Genomic DNA, 17200 nt, shown 5'->3' with positions numbered 1-17200 from the left:
CCTCAAATCAAATTTAAATGAGTGAATCTTGCATAATCATCCTATCTAGCCTGACTCAATCTAAAAAAATAGCTTGAGTCGACTTCATTTCCATCTACAACTGAAACTAACTTCATAAATTGTAGGATCCGACTAAAAACACAACTCTAGCAGCACTCTTCAACTTGAAACCTAGCTTGTCGCCATGCTCTCCATCACTTTGTAGGTTGTTTAGAATTGGAGTTAGTTCGAAAGTTAAACAATTTCATTTTGATAAGCTATCTACAAGATTCATCTTTGCTCTTGAAAAATAGTGAGCCAGTCATCATAGAATGTAAAGACATCTTAATTCTTTTTAACGAATACTGTATTGACTCACTATACTCAAGAAGCAAATAGATAAGTAGACTAGGTTATAAAGGCATCGAGATGTATCATGTTTTGATACTTCTTACCCTTGCATTTTGGCTTGGCTTTAATGAAAGAGAGAAAGAAAACACAACCGGGCCTGGTCCACTCATACTTAAGCCCATACGATGCTGATTCTCCACTAGCTTTTCTGGCCCCTCGCTCCAAAATGTTTCTTCTCAAATCTTCATGTTCTTTCTTAGTTTCATTTTGGGATAAATGGCAAAAGGGCCTTGAATTATTAGGGCCATTCCATCTAGTTATTAGGGCCTTGAGAATATTGAGTAGACATATAACATATGATGATAACAATAAGTTAGTGAAGAATTGCTTAACTAGGTATGACTTGAATCGAAGCTATCACATTAGGCCAATGACCTCTTATTGTATGCCCCAACACTATCAACAATCATTTGTAAATGGGTTATTCACTTATTCGTGATAAAAAACATGCATATACCCAACAAGTTAGGTCAGGAGTTTAATGTCAATGCGGAGTCCCCACGAAAACATTAATTACCTGCAACACGAGATGAAGCATGTGTTAGGTAACTGAGTTGATCACAAGCTATGAACTAGGGTTTATCGTTCATCTCGGCTCGACCTAAGATGTGCATGGATCATGAGCTGTAACTACGATAGGGGCAACCTTAGAAAGGAGAGGACTTCACTTGGACCGCTCATTGTGTAGTGCATGGCTCACATGCTACAAATAGATATTTCTGCATTCTCACTAGTGATTTCACAGAAACAATGTCATTTGGGAGACCCATCTATGGTGAATTTTCACAAGGAGCTAAGTCATATCAGCGATCATCCAAATTGTTTTCCAAGTGTGTTTCCATGTTCATAATTCTCTAGAATATTGGACAAAAGCTGACAAAGGAAAGATTGATCACATTAGAGATGAGTTTATAATTTTTTATGACAAGAAAATTACGAAACTTAATTTAGGATAAATGTAACACCGACACTAGTTTATTGACTTGAGATATTTTTTGGTATTAACTTTGTGACTAACTCAAATAATAGTTAGGAATCCAAAACTAGTTGATTACTCATTTGGAGAAAAGTTTGATAAATCACATGATCAAAGCTAGTAAATTTGAGGTGATGTGTGACAAACTCGAGTCTAGGGATGAAGGGTTTAAGCTCCTTTTGCTATGAAGGTTAAACTAGGTGGTGCGCTGGGAATTTTAACCTAAGTTTGGTGCCATAATAATTCATTTTCTCCTTGATGATAGAATTACTTGATCTTCATGTTCATTTTTCCGTGGTCACAACTTTAATTGCACTCTTTTCGTTTTACCAGTTTTTTGACATTTGACTTTATCGATAAACTTTATTGCTTTTACCTTGAAATATAATAACTTTTGGTGTTATATCAATTCATTGGAAGTTTATTAACATTTTCTTTTGGTGCGTGTAGTTTACCAGCTAAGCAAGTGAATTAGAATTTGGTAAAATACAATATTTCTTGAAATAAAATCTTTAAAAAAGAAATGTATGCTTTATTTTTTAAATATTAAATCTGGAATCATAGTTTTAGGCCTTCTTCCTCCTCCACTATTGTTTATGTGGTGTGGGCATAGGCTATGAAAATTGGGGCATCTACCTTTTTCTATAATTGGTGCTGTGTATGCGTGGAGGTCGAATCTTGGCGACTGAAATAATTTCGCGGTCGACTCAGGCGCGGTAACGGCCAAACCCCGAACTTATATTGCGTCGTGTGCTTCTCAAGCACTTAGGGACTCAGTGCATATGATCTGTTGAATCACACGAGACTTAAAAATGATTTTATGCTTGTCATTCTTTTATTTCATGTGCTTTGGAAAGCACAGAAGAGTTGTTGAATCGCTTCACGCTTGCAACTTATTGATATGAGAACTTGCTTAGTTTTCCTAAGATTTCCTCCTATTTTAGATGTGAATTGAGACGGTCTTGTATGAACTACCACGTTCCTAGGTGTCTTTGATTGGTGGAACTCTGTGTAGCGGTTGATAATCAAGGTAGAAGAGGTCATACATAAATCTAAGAAATAAGTGCATTGAAAGTTCTAAAATTTATCATAAAGGCACAATCAAGTTCTAAAACTTATCAAATTGGTCCAATCTATGTCCTTCTAGTGATTACAATTTTTGAAAATTTTAAGAGAATTGTTTTAGGACTTAATTACACTTTTTGAAAGTTTTAAAACTCAATTTAGATTTTCGTGATAAATGTTAAGATTTTCAATGCACTTATTTCTAAATTCAGGCTAGAAAAAAAGATGGTGCCCAATCGTTCATTTGGTGACTCATTTGAGTAGGCACGTGCATATATACTAGCTTGGACACCTCCTAAAAGTCAAATTTACATGTATGAAAAATGAAAGGGGAATCTCATCTGAAACACTCGAGGCCAAATTTGATCATCTAAAGTCAAATTAAGGTCGATGAATTTTGTGTAATTACGTACATGAATTTCCAATGATGGACCTTATTTACTAGCCCCAACCACATCCATGCAAATATTGGATTCATAGTACCTACACGTTATAATAGGTTTTTCATTTTTGGAATTTAGAACCTACCATACATACTTTTAAACTTGGAACCTACGTTGTCTCAAGTTCCATATATATTTATTGATTGAATGATTATAGTGAATTATCATTTTTTAATTACCACAATAATTCACCGGCCATAACTTATATTTAGACATATGAAGAATATGAAACATTAATAAATTAAAAGTCTCAATTATAAAATAAAAGCTTAGACTAGTGATTCTAGATTAGACATTCATCATCAAATGCCATGGAATATTACAAAATCGTATGAAGATATAAATACAAAAAAAATATAAAACTTGTTCCAAGTTTCATTTACCTAGAACTTGGGTAATACCTGTTAAAATAGGTTCCTCAATTTTTGGAATCAGAGACCTACTCTGTATATCTTGGGACCTAAAACCGGTCTGGTTATTTGGTTTTAGGTTCGAACTTTGCTAACATGATAATTTTTAGGTTACTATAAGAATAACAGTTTGTTGTAAAGCACATATTTTTGAATAAATGAACTTTTTAATAATTTTTTGGTTGTCCAAAATTTATTGTTATTTTCATAATAGATTAAATAATATCGTCCAATCATCACCCTGGCGTCTCGATCAGTTGCTGCAGGTCTCTCTCTGGCGTCTCGACCGCTCTCAACCCAAAATCTTTTCTGACTCGAAAGCTCTCAGAACCCATCATGCCCGCCGTGTCAAACATTGCATTCCACCCTCTTTCTAGAGAGAGGGGGAGAGTGTGGAGAGAGACATGTCATTACCGTGGCACTTTCCAAAAACTCTAATGTAGCATAAAGACAGCAAGGAGGGACGTGAGAAATGAGACCCGAAAGTTAAGCCCCAGTTAGCCGCTTCGATTTCGCGTCGTGTAGCCAGGTTGAAGGTTTATGAGATCAACAGGTTGAATCGGATCTCCCCTCACGCTCTTGGTCAATCTGTCCCTTTTCTTCTTCTTCTTCTTCTCTCTTTGAAGATAACAGAGAGAAGGAATAAACGAGCATATCTCAAACAGAGCCCATGAAGTCGAACGGAGCGAGCCCATCAATCGCCCTTGCTCTTCTCGAGCTCTCCTCGTTCTTCTTCTCTCTCACCGTCTCCGACCCTAGACCCACCGAAGCGGGCCTCTACTGCGAGAACTGCACTGGGATCGTCGCCCAAAACATCGTCCCCAACTTTGTGGCAGTCATGAGGGAGATCTCTAAGAGCGTCGCCAACCAGCGCTGGGGCAACTACTCCCTCACCTCGCCGCCGCCGGCAGTGTACGGCCTCGCCCAGTGCCACGGCGACTTGACTGAGTCTGACTGTCTCCTCTGCTTTATCAAGAGCTGGACCTGCCTCCCCAACTTCGGTCGGCTCTACCTCGATGGCTGCTTCCTCCGTTACGGGAGTTACGACTTCTACAACGAGACCGTCGATCCGACGTATGGCATGCTCAAGTGTAGCTCCAATTTGACAGTCCCGGCGGAGAGAGTGGCTGAGCTCTCGGATAGGGTGGACCGTGTCCTGAGGAATGTCTTGGCAAGCGCAGTGCAGAACAAGGGCTTCACGGTGGCTGGGGAGGACGAAGTTGGAGGAGTCGCCGGGGTATATGCTTTGGCACAGTGTTGGAGCGCGCTTGATGCCGGCGGTTGCAGATTCTGTTTGGAGAATGCAACTTCGATGGCGAGAAGCTGCGCACCTGGAGAAGAAGCGCGGGCCATGAACGCGGGATGCTTCCTCCGTTACTCGACCACAAAGTTCTACAACGTCCCCGATAGCGGAGGTAACAACTAGGGTCCTGTTCTCTGGTTTATCGACTTAAAAGATGGCTTCCTCGCCATTAAAGAAAAACCGACGCTCTTCTGTGTCTACTGTCAGATTTCGATTTTTCCAATTGTGGTTTCCTCATGTTGGTCAATTAAGGCACTTCTTTTAATGATATTTTTTTAAACTTTCTTTTCTTTTCATTTTTAAAAATATCGATTTTTTTTTTTATTATTGTTATTTTCTATTCTTTTTCCTTTTTAGCTGATTGCTGGCCATGGTGACAATTGGCGAGACCTCATGTGAGGTCGAGCTCGAGTCGCTCGGCTTGAGTCTAGTTAGAACAGCGACTTGAGTCTCGTCAAAGGTGAATAAGATCTTGGAATCACTAGAACAATGAGCTCTTCCCTTGCCTATGGTCAATTGCTAGCTGTCTCGGAGGCCAGTGATCAGCCGAGGCAAAAGCAAAAAGAAAGAAAAAAAAAAAAAAAATAAAATTTAATTAAAAATTCAATTTTTAAAGTAATTAAAATTTTGAATTTTTTAAAATAATTGAATTTTTATTTAAAAAGATATATTCTTATAAGAACAAAGTTTCATTAATTCAGGACCTAAGGTTGAGTGTAGGGGACTAGAGCTCGAGTGTCGAGGCCTAGGCCTTGCCTTTATGGATGCTAGCTCAAATGTTGAGGCATTAGGGCAGAAGCACCAAGGGTTCAAGCCCAGCCATGATGGATTCGGGCATAGGCGTTGAGAGCTTGACCTCAATTCACCCATATCTCGTCTTGATGGACTCATGTCCAAGAGACTTGGTCCCAACCTCAATGGATCCGAAACCAACTGTGATGGACCCATACTAAGCGTTAAAGACTTAGGAACCAGCGGAATCGGCGTTGGGGTTTTTGTGGTCAAATGTAGAGTTTCAGATCCAAACATCAATACCTAATAATATTTTAGACAATATTTTCCAACTTTTTCAAAGAGGAAATCATTTTCTTGAATATAAGCATAGTTTTCCATTGACCAGAAAAATATTTTCCATTAATTCATTTTCCTAAGCGAACCGAATGCTGAAAAATGAGAAAGGTGTTTTCTAGGAAAATATTATCCGCGAAATGAGCATAACCCAATAGTGTGTTTGTTTGACAAAAGGTGTTTTCTCGAATTTAGATTATAAACTTTCGCCCGTTTAGTTCACCAAAAAAGATTAATTGATCAAAAACACCTTCCGATCAAGGAAGATATTCATTCATAAAATTAGAAAAGTGAATTCCTAAATCTAAGAAGGTAAAAACACTTTCAAAAATTGCCCATATGGAATTTTTAAATATTTTATTTGAAAGATCAATTTTTAAATATTTTTCCTTTCCTTTTCTTTTTTCTTTTCCTTCTTCCTCCTTCAATGGTCCTCGGGCAAGCCGACTTATGGCAAGCTCAAGGCTTGCCAACCTCGTTGCAACAAACGCCAAAATCTAGCAAGCTCGACCTTGCCCGAGGCTGGTCATGTTGGCCCTCACTAGGCCTTGACGATGGTGGTGGTGTCCTATCAAGGCTTGGTGTCGATTGGTGGAGGAGGAAGAAGGAAAGAGAAAGAAAATTAGATAAAAATTATTTAAAAAAAGATTTTTTTTGTTTATGAAATTGAAATCATTTTCCAAATGAAATTTAAGCACCAAAAAAATTTTCAATCATATATCACCAAACAAAAGAAAATTAATCATTTTCTTGAAAATCATCAAAAAATATTTTCATTTTTTATGAAATTTTCCCCCAAACGAATGCACCCTAAGTTTAATTTGAATGATCATATGATTCGATGTTTGCCAGATTTTTGGAATGATTAATGAACTCGCTCATCTCAACCCGATGTTGTCTATCATTTTGCAGGGTCATCTAGGGTCCACATACCCATAGCAATAACCTCATCGGTTGCTGCAACGACTGCGCTTGTTCTCATTGGTGCATACATTGGATACAAGAAGTACTCCAAGAAGAAACAAGGTAAACAATTCGTTTCAAATGCGTAAAATGATCTCTTGGTAATTCTTGAACACAAGCTTGATGACATGAATTTTGCATTCATCCTTGTTCGGTGCAAAATAACATCATGCAATTATGGGCAAGCAAGAGCAAGTTTAGCTTATATTTCAAGTACGAGACGCTGGAGAAGGCCACCAACTTCTTTGATGACTTGAGGAAGCTAGGGCAAGGGGGTGGCGGTTCCGTGTACAAAGGGAATTTACCTGACGGGAAGGTCGTCGCAGTTAAGAGGTCGGTGTTCAACACGCGACAATGGGTGGATGACTTCTTCAATGAGGTGAACCTGATTAGTGGGATCCAACACAAGAACCTCCTTAGGCTTTTGGGATGCAGCATCGAAGGCCCAGAGAGTCTCCTCGTCTATGAATATCTTCCTAATGGAAGTCTTGATCAAGTTCTTTTTGGTAAGTAGCTGGTTCTTCGTATAACTACACAACACACTTATAGTCATCGTTCAATGCCAAGAAGAGATCTACCCTTTACGACAAGCGTCGGTTCAATTTGCATTCTTAGCAACTAGCTTCTTTCATTGCAAGCAATGCTTCCATCTTATGATTTTTAAGTCGTAGGTTTCAAAAATCTCTTGCCTTCTTTGGTTATGTCTGTCGCACTCCACTCTGCTTGTCTTTCAAAATAAGTGAATAGAATCTATTGTTGCAGTTAACAATGCGACCCCTGTCCTAACTTGGGAGGAGAGGCTGCACATCATCACAGGAACAGCTGAGGGCCTCGCATATCTTCATGGAGGCTGTGGAGTGAAAATCATCCACCGGGACATAAAAACTAGCAACATCCTCCTCGACAAAAATCTCACGGCAAAAATCTCAGATTTCAGGCTTGCCCGACGCATTGCTGTGGATAAGTCTCATCTTAGCACAGGAATTGCCGGCACACTGTAAGAATGCATTTTCATTAGTAGCCTGCTTGAAACCATAGTCGGCACTTTCTATTTCCTCAATCTGACAAGTTTGGCCTGTCAAAGTGCTTTTGCGTATCATCCTTCTCTTCACTTCACATCTTCTCTGGGCTAAGAATGGTTTATATCTAATAGATGGTAAACCATGCAGTGGTTACATGGCGTCTGAATATCTTGTGAGGGGACAGCTAACGGAGAAAGCTGATGTTTATGCTTTTGGGGTGCTGGTTCTTGAAGTCTTGAGTGGTAGGAAGAATAGCATATACACACGGGGGTCAAGCACGGTATTACAGTCGGTAAAATTGCTCGTCCCTACGATTAGGAAGAACTGAGACCAACGCTTACTTTCCTGGCCACGACACACTAGGATTATCTAATCTTTTGATTTTCCCAACAATTCTTCATTGTTGTTAGCAGATTTATCTTCAGATATAAGGGAGTCATGGAAATTCCATGATTGCTTTGCAGGTATGGAAGCACTGCAAGTCGAATAATTTAGCTGCGTGCATTGATCCGGCCTTACGAGGTAAATTCCCTATCCTAGAGGCATCAAATGTGCTCCAAATCAGCCTTCTATGCACTCAAGCCTCCATGGAATTGCGACCGCCCATGTCTGGAGTCGTCGAGATGCTCCTTGACAAAGACTGTGTAGTACCCCAACCGAACCAACCTCCATTCCTCAACGCTAGCCTGCTGTTCGACAAATCCAGTAGCATAAGCTCCTCATGCACACATGGCTATTGAACAAGCTCACGGCCTCCAAGGTCTCTTCCAACTTTGCTGTGTTGACCTTTTAGACAGGAAGCCATCTTCCAGCTTGACAAGAAGCTTTGCTTCGTTGACCTTTTAGGATTGCCACCTTTTTATTCTTCTTCTTCTTCTTCCAATGAATGCGAACACTTGCCAATGAGTGACAAAGAACACTTTGCAAATGACTAGCAGTGCAGATTTTAGTGACATCAGGGCATGAGTCAAATTATCCTTACTTGGTTAGCAGCATGTTCAGATGAGGAGGAGTCCAATCTTAAATCGATAAATCATGGATATCCGTCGAATATCTGAATCTAAGTGAGATAAAAATGCTCTGTTTTTTTAGCAGTTTTACATCTCGATTGGGATGTTTCGATTCCGGAGTCAGTCGTGGGCTATGTGATAAACGGAAAGAAAAAGAAAAAAAGAAACAAATGTCATTCTTTTTTTTTCATAGTTTTTGTTGTTTTTTCTTCTTTTTTCTTGGTACAAATATATTATTTCACTTCAAAATCCGCAACTGTCTTGCTTACACTTGCTGGCCATCGCTCGGTGAGTTGTCACACGTCCTCTTCTACATTGATTTCACGAAAAAAACGATGACGAGAAGGAGCAGATCTGCATTTCCAAAGGTGATGATTGAGAGGGACACAGACCTTGAAGAAAGCTTCTCCTACGACGATGAAGGTGAGATGGCCCGGAACCGGAAACCTCAGAAGAAGAAGAAGAAATAGATGAAGAATAACTCCGGAGAGTGAAAATGTAATATTTGAATTTTTGAACAAGTCAAAGGTCAAAAGTCAATGAGATAAAAAGGAAAAAAGAAAAAGAAAAAGAAAAAGAAAAAGAAAAAGAAAAAGAAAAAGAAAAAGAAAAAGAAAAAGAAAAAGAAAAAGAAAAGGTGAACAGTGAACAGTAGATGCTCAGCTTAAAAAAAAGGGACTGAGACGCACAAAATAGAGAAGCAAAAAGAGAGAGAGAGAGAGAAGGAAAGGGAAAAGAGGATGGTTTTACGCCACGGCCCTTGCTAAGCCAGTTTAACTCCGATTCGCAACGTCCGTAAGTGATCATGCCCTTCATTCGTTTAGTTGAAGTAACATTTGAAGTTAGGCCACAAATTCGAGGTTAAATAGATTTTAAGCTTGGAGGTTCGATTAAGGAGTAGTTGAGCTACTTTTGTGTGTGGAAGCACTACAATTTGAATAATTTAGCTACGTGCATTGATGCGGCCTTACAAGGTGTTGGGAATAACGGATCCCCGAAAAATCGGATTCGACACTAAATCGAACCCCTAAAGCAATGCGGAAGACGAAGCTCGGGAATAACACGTATCACCGATCCTAAAGCACACCACGGATTCGAGCGTACCTTGTTAGCCACAGATTAGACACCGACGCCGATAGAGGAAGAGAAACTGGCCCTGTTCGATCCGATGACACCTTGAAGGGAAGAAGAACGTGCCTTATACTTACTGTTTCTTCTTTTTCTTTTTGGAGAGAGAGAGAGCGCGCGGGAGAAGACGTACGTTCGTTTTTTGTTTCCAACCGTGTCATCTCTCTCTCTCTCCTCCCTTTTATACCTTCCCCCATCCATGGGCCCTATTCCCGTGGGCTGGGCCTTTTGGGCCTAGCATGGGCGGACGGGCCTTAAGCCCATCACCAATTAAAACCATCACAAGGTAAATTCCCTGTCCTGGAGGCGTCAAATGTGCTCTAAATCAGCCTTCTGTGCACTCAAGCCTCCATAGAATTGTGATCGCCCATGTCTAGAGTCGTCGAGATGCTCCATGACAAAGACTGTGTAATCCCCCAATCGAACAAACCCCGTTCCACAAACGTTAGTGTGCTGTTTGACAAATCCAGCAGCAGAAGCTCTACATGCACACATGACTGTTCAACCAGCTCATGGCATCTGAGGTCTCTTCCAACTTGACAAGAAGCCATCTTACAGCTTTGTTGCGTTGACATTTTAGGATTGGGACCTTTCTTCTTCTTCTTCTTCTTCCAACGAATACGAACACTTGCCAACGACTGATAGAGAACACTTTGCAAACGACTGGTGGTGTAGATTTTAGTCACATCAAGGCATAAGTCGAATTATCCTTGTTAGCAGCATATTCAGATGATGGGCAGTCCAATCTTAAATCAATAAATCATGGATATTCCCTGAATAAATGAATCTAAGTGAGATGTGATTGCTATGTATTTTTGTAGTTTTACGTCCCGATTGGAGAATCACACCATGTTGGGATGTTTTGATTTCAGAGTCAATTGTAGGTTTTCTGATAAAAGGAAAGAAAAAGAAAAAAGAGAAACAACTGTCCTTCTGTTTTTTCATAGTTTTATGTCGTTTTTTTTTTCTCTTTTTTGGTCGAAATAGTTTTACGCGGCTTCAGAATCCACGACTGTCTCGCTTTCACTTTGCTGCCCATCGCTTTGGCGCATTGATTTCACAGAAAAAAGTAAAAATGATGACGAGATGGAGAAATTCTGCTTTTCCAAAGGTGATGAAAACGACGCTCAGCTTAATAAAAAGGGACCTAGACGCACGAATAGGAAAGAAAAGGGAGAAAAAGAGAGAAAAGGAAACGAAAAAAGGAAGGCCACGCCCCCGCCAAACAAATTTAGCTCCGATTCGCAACATTCATGAGTGATCATGCTCTTCGTTCATCTAATTGAAGTAACATTTGAACTCAGGGCATAAATTCAAGGTTAAGTTGATTTTAAGTTTCAAAGTTTGATTAAGAGCCGTAGGATTTTACATAACTTGATTTAAGTTTGTAGTTTTCTCAAAACAAAATTTTGACGCTTTCCGCGTATGATGAACAGTGTACGTCCAGTGACTTTCGATGGAGAGAATTGTAGCGTAAGTTTCAAGCTCTATGTTGCAAACGGCTTTGAATAATCACTTTGGACAAGTGATTTGTGGGCGTGTTTTAATTTTTTTGTTAACATTTAAACTTAGTTCAGCTTAATCATAGTGGTGGTAATGTTTTCCTCAATTTTAACTCGTTTCTCACTTATTTGATAGGATCACAAGTTCAATAATTCGAGTAATATTTATTATTTGGTCGTCGGTGTTCCTAGCTGAGTGGTGTTATCTCTTCCTTATTCATGTCTTGAAAATGATAGGATGACATATATTATGAGTTAAAGAAACATTGCATTATTTTGATAATCCTTTGAAAATAAATAAAAGTTGTGCTTAGGGCATTTTGGATGCATAAAATTGAATCGAGCATTTACTACCCTTTTATTTATTGTGCAAAGTTTCCATGGAAAATTAGGGCAAAAGGCTGAAGGAAACTTCAATGAAACTTCCCATCAATTTCCACTCTCCTTCCCCATCCTTTTCTTACGCATAGAAGTCTGTTTGCTGTAAGTCTGTCTGCTGTATTTTTACACGGTAGCTTCCATCTTTCCCTTTCTTCCTCTAGTTTATTCTTCTTCCTTGTCTTTTTCTAAACGTACAAGCCGTTGTTTTCTTTTCCCTTGAACGTGCTACTTCCATTTTTGCTTCCTCTTGAACGACAAACTGGAGACTAAGAAACAAAACAAACCAAGACGTGAACGTGACATTACCAAAAATTCTTGGACCCATATAAACGACAACCGCCTACCACCATGGTTTTTAAATATAAGTCGTATAGTTTCAGTGAGGAAAAACCCCCCCTCACCCGCACAAGAACCGCACAACCGACCAAACTCCATACTTAGTTTCCTCTACCAAAAATTTATAAGTTTGTGTGTTGCCGTTGCCCATCATACCACTCTTCACAATCTTCTGGGTTTCGCTCAACACCATCACCAAGAGGATCAGGCTGATCTCTGTGTTTCTGTTCAAGCACCAACGAGCCGCCGTTAGCTGTGTTTAGGGTGAGTTGTCTTCTAAATCTGGACTAGGGGTTGAGTACCTCTACTAGGAATTTGTACAAGTTAAAAATATGTAGATGATGTTATAATGGATAGATGTTGGTTAGGGACGTTATGATAGACATTTTAGAAAAGCTTAGATAAGGTTTAGAGAGCAAAACAAAGTCGTGGTGGAAGATTCTAGAAATGATTATTGAAACAGTTTCTAGAACGTGTATGTTTTGCTAATTTGTGAATCTTTGTGTTGCGATTTTGAAAGGATTTTATTCTGAATAAACGTTGTGAAAATCTTAAATAATAACATATATTTTTCTCTTCATTTTTAGAAATTAAAAATATGACGATTTTAATGACGTCATCCTCGGAACAGTAATCGGACAGTATTGTAACCCATAACCTATTATGATTCCGAGGGCTGTTAATGACATTTAGAGGTCGAATTTCCAATTGGTTCCTTCATGAAAGTTTCTCGTTATAACTTTCAGTTTAACATAATTAAATTTCAAGTCAAACGAAGCAGATTTTGACCCAAAAATGAACTGATTTCGATAGGTTTGGCTCTCTGGAACTGGACCCGATTTTTTATGCTGGATAGAAACAATTTCTGGGCCGAATCCAGAGATCTGGATCTCGGTGTCTTCATGAAAAATGTTTGTTTATATGTTTTCTAGCATGTATCCGAATTTAAGAATTTTCGAGATCGTATGGATGACTTTCTGACTCGAAATTGGGAGAGCGTTATTGGGCAGTTCTCTGTCAATTTGGATGAATAAGAATATATACTTGTTTTGAAGAATTCTTGCTATGAAAGTGCTCAATTGATGCTGTGGATGCTGTATATAATTGATTATTGAAATGTGACATTGGTCATATGCATTCACAACATGAGATTTCGCCCACGAGCCTTTGAGGCCGGAACGTGCTCCTTCGGGAATGCCTCATGTCAACGGATGCCGGTCACGGTGGAGGCTGGACCGATGCTCATAATTGAATGCCGTTTGGGACAGTAGACGTTGCCGCGCTCCAACGGTGTGAGCGTGCCCGGTTATGCAGAAGACTGTTATCTGAGCATTGACATTATTTGTGACATATAAGATGCCGGGTTTGCCGGAAGACTGTTATCCATTGCATTTGACTATGGGTATGCTTACATGGATATTAGGCATATGCTTATGTTAAAGTATTCTTGTGATGTGTGAACTTGACACTGTTAGGAATATTTTATTTGATGCTAATATGCAGGAACTTGCTGGTGTTAAAAGAGTGGTAAGAAATGTGATTAGATTGCATGCTGGATGTACCCTTCACCTAATCTGAATTAGGAGATTTACTCGCTGAGATGTGATCTCACCCCTTAGTGGCTAACATTTTTCAAGTCGCAGTAAAGGAGGAATAGATTCTCATATCTCCTTTTCCAAGTGATGACGGGTTTCCGTCAAGACTGGATGTGGGGTGACAGCTCACCCCCGAGATATTGAGAAGTATGGTATTGTAATAGTAAACCCAGGTTTATAAATAGAACCTTAGTTAGTGGTTAATCGAATAGCTTCACTTTTGTATCAAACCTTGGGGTGTTAAACTGGTCTATTTACATAGATACGATAATGTTGTGGTTTGTGAAAAATAATATCCTCGTTTCTATCCCACTGTTTTTGTTGTATGGAGATTGTTTTACGTTTCTGCATGTGCAAAATAAATGAATGGGTCGGCAACAATTCCTGGGATGTTGCAAATTTAAAATCGACCATTGAGGGATGTGCATGTGCCCGGGGTTCGGGTCGTGACAAAACATTGTGTCATGGCCATGATTTGATGTTAGGTAAAAGATTGGTTGATGGATGGACCATTAACTTATGCTTTGATAGAAATAAATCAATGCAACATATCATTGTTGTGTGATTTTGATAAAATTGATTAGTGGACTTGACCATTTATTTTTATGATGATTTAAATGAGTATTTTCTTAATTGTATAAAGCTTATTGAAATGAAATGACGCAAACATGATTTGATATGTATATTGAAGTGTTGGATTATGAGTTTCTGGCATTGCTTTATACATACATACATTACATACATACATACATTACATACATACATACATACATCGTGATTGTTCAATCTACATAAGATAGATATGTACTACTCATTAAACTGTGATTCCCAATCTTTTCAGGTTCTCGGTTAGTACTCTATTGTAAGAGCGTCATTAATGAAGACTTTTCAAAGTTGGACTTTTGGATTTAGTTTGAGGCTCATCCTACCAGTGAAAAGGTGGTGGTGTCATCTCCATTTTCTGTTAGCATTTTGGGTGTGATAGAAAATGAAGATGGAAAGAAGAAACATTGATTGATACTAAGAAGAAAAGAGAAGCACCCATTGCCATGTGTCTCAATAAAAAAACATCAGATACTTTGGGCTTGTACCCTGTTAATTGAAAATCATATATCGCAAATGCAATCTAAGCCTAAGATTGAACTTTTTTGGAGTTGAATCCCTTCATGAACTACATCACTCCCAATATAGATCACGCGAGGGGAGAGAGAGGGAGGAACCTAGTACTCATGAATGTTACAGTGAGGGTGTTGGAGTCCAGCCTCTTCAACACCGCTATTGCCATTTTTAGATTGCTTCTGTCGATTGTAGAGCGATGAAAACCTTAGTCTCGCAAAGAAGATGAAGAATCCCTCCTCTCCTCTTCTTGGGTGTCACGCCCTAAATCCCGAGCGCGTGCCCATCCCTCTCTAGTCAATAAAATTTTGTGACTTCCCAGGACGAGTCGCCAATCCTTTTCGTTTTATTGCACATGCGGAAGCTAAAATAAATCCCCTAACAGTAACCATTTCGAGATAAAAAAACAGGACAATATATTCACAAACAAACATGCTTTTATATTTACATAGAGTCATATACAAGGTCTATGACCAAAAGACTACATAGATTGGCTTTTCAAAAAGAAGCGGTCCTAACTGACCTACACTTCAGATTGCCTCCTCTCGGCTTAGGGTCCTCCACTCGACCACCTTCTAAGGATTTGAAAATAGTTATACAATAACCAATGAAACCATGTTTCAGCAAGTCCATGCTTTAAACCTCGATTAGGGGGGAAATACACCCATAAGCGTTCCAACTATGCAATCACACAATTAGCATAAAGGACTTACCTCCGTCAATTCCACCCTGCAGGTCAGCACATTCATACACATTAAGTATAAAATCGATATACACAACAATTTAAACGCATTACTCAACTTAATAAATCACAGGGGTCCAGATTATATGGTCAAATCATTATGACGCATCCCATATTATGTCACACAATTTTGTACCATAATCCGGTGCATCTATTCCACTCAACATGCGTTCCAATTGATAATTTCGCCCGCTCTAGGGTACAGCATACTAGAAGTTTGGCGGTCTATTGGCGTAGCTAGGCATCGTCTCACCCCATTGAGCACGGTTACATCTCTTAGACGACATTCTCGAAGGAGTATAGGTCCAGAATCTATTGTGACCCAAATCCCACTAAGTGGGTTTCCCATATAGGGTAACGTCCATCCGATACAATTCGGGGATGGGTTCTCTTAATCAGCACACGACCATTCAATTTCAGCCTAGGGCACTGTGTATTGCATTCAAATGCCTCCATTAAAATGGTGATCCTCGCCTATTTTCTTCGTATTAAAAACATCACGAAAATAGTCATGTGTGGGTACACGGTCAATTTGAATCAGAAGACCGATACCTATCTTTTTCAAACCTCATTATTTGATATATTACTTAAAATCTATTTTCGGTGTCAAACCCGACACCCGAGATTTTCTGAATAAATAACAAATTTTATAAATTTTGGAATAAATGTCCAAAAATCCGAATCGCACTCAATTTTCACAATTTAACACTCAATTGCATAAATTAACCACACCATTGCAATCAACACGAAATTCGGTCACCGACTATCCGGTCTAATTTCCATAAAATATTTAATAATTAAATAATTACTGAAATTAATTAAATAAATACTAAAATACTAAAAATACTAACTTAGGCTAAATACTTCTAATCTAACCACCTATTAAGCTAGATAAATTATTCTAAACATCCTAGCTATATAACAACATACTAACTTAATTAATTATAATTTCTAACCACCTAATTAAATAATCTAACTAACCTAATTTAACTAACTAAACTAATAATTAAACTAATTGCACTTAAATAAATCTAAACACCCTTAGACGTCATTAGCTTACTAAGAAGAGTTTAGTGCATAAACTCACCTTAATTACAAGGAAACCGGTTCACCGCGACAACAAGATGTGACGCGCCAAAATTCAAATTTTCGGCGAATGTCGGTGGACACTCAGTGGGCCAAAAGGCCTCGCAAGCCCACAGAGAATTATTGGGCTTGGACTTGGCTGCAGTTGGGCCTTCTTCGCGGCTGGATTGCTGAAAATGGGCTTCAAGTGAGCTGGACAACAATTGAAGATGGGCTGAAATTCACTGGGCTTGAAGACTGCTGGATCCGTGGGCTGCTGAACCGGGCTTTGCTGGGCCCGAAAGACTGAAGACGCTGGGCTGCTCGCTGCAAAGAAGATGGACCGGACGAATGGGCAGCAGCTTGGGCCAGACGCTGGGCTGATGATGCTCGAGCGTGAAGATGGGAGCTCGGTGGATGCTGGCAGCTGGAGGAGTCAACGAAGAATTCGTTTGAAGAAGACCAACGAAGTTGGGGCAGCTGGATGGAGAGATCGTGGACGTGGCAGCTCGGTCGGTCGAAGATGGGCAGCTAAGGGTTGACTGACGAAGGTGGAAAGCAGCAGACGTCCTTGCTGGGTGGGGCGCTGCAGTGGACCGAAGAAGCTGAGCAGACGGGCTTCCGTGGACAGAAATCGAAGACGTTGGGATGGTGCCTCTTCGGTCAAGTTGACCGAGCGTGAGGG

The 17200-nt window shown here is 39.5% G+C and overlaps 1 protein-coding gene across 1 annotated transcript; it reads left to right on the top strand.

Annotated features, from left to right (window-relative positions):
* Positions 1-3954: 3954 nt before the first annotated feature.
* LOC104434267 (cysteine-rich receptor-like protein kinase 42) lies at positions 3955-8380 on the top strand. Its single transcript, XM_039306027.1, has 6 exons — positions 3955-4699; positions 6568-6703; positions 6820-7124; positions 7381-7615; positions 7788-7932; positions 8105-8380. The coding sequence occupies exons 1-6, from the start codon at positions 3955-3957 to the stop codon at positions 8378-8380; spliced, it is 1842 nt and encodes a 613-aa protein (XP_039161961.1).
* The last annotated feature ends 8820 nt before the right edge of the window (positions 8381-17200 follow it).

This window comes from Eucalyptus grandis, chromosome 2, assembly GCF_016545825.1.
Source record: "Eucalyptus grandis isolate ANBG69807.140 chromosome 2, ASM1654582v1, whole genome shotgun sequence".
In the NCBI taxonomy this organism is placed as follows: domain Eukaryota; kingdom Viridiplantae; phylum Streptophyta; class Magnoliopsida; order Myrtales; family Myrtaceae; genus Eucalyptus; species Eucalyptus grandis.
The sequence above is the reverse complement of the archived record's forward strand: the minus strand, read 5'-3'. Positions and strand labels throughout refer to the sequence as shown.

Coding starts and splice junctions, on each gene's coding strand:
- LOC104434267 (XM_039306027.1), top strand. CDS start 3,955: ATGAAGTCGAACGGAGCGAGCCCATCAATCGCCCTTGCTCTTCTCGAG. Junction 4,700..6,567: donor CAACGTCCCCGATAGCGGAG/GTAACAACTAGG, acceptor ATCATTTTGCAG/GGTCATCTAGGGTCCACATA. Junction 6,704..6,819: donor AAACAATTCGTTTCAAATGC/GTAAAATGATCT, acceptor GAGCAAGTTTAG/CTTATATTTCAAGTACGAGA.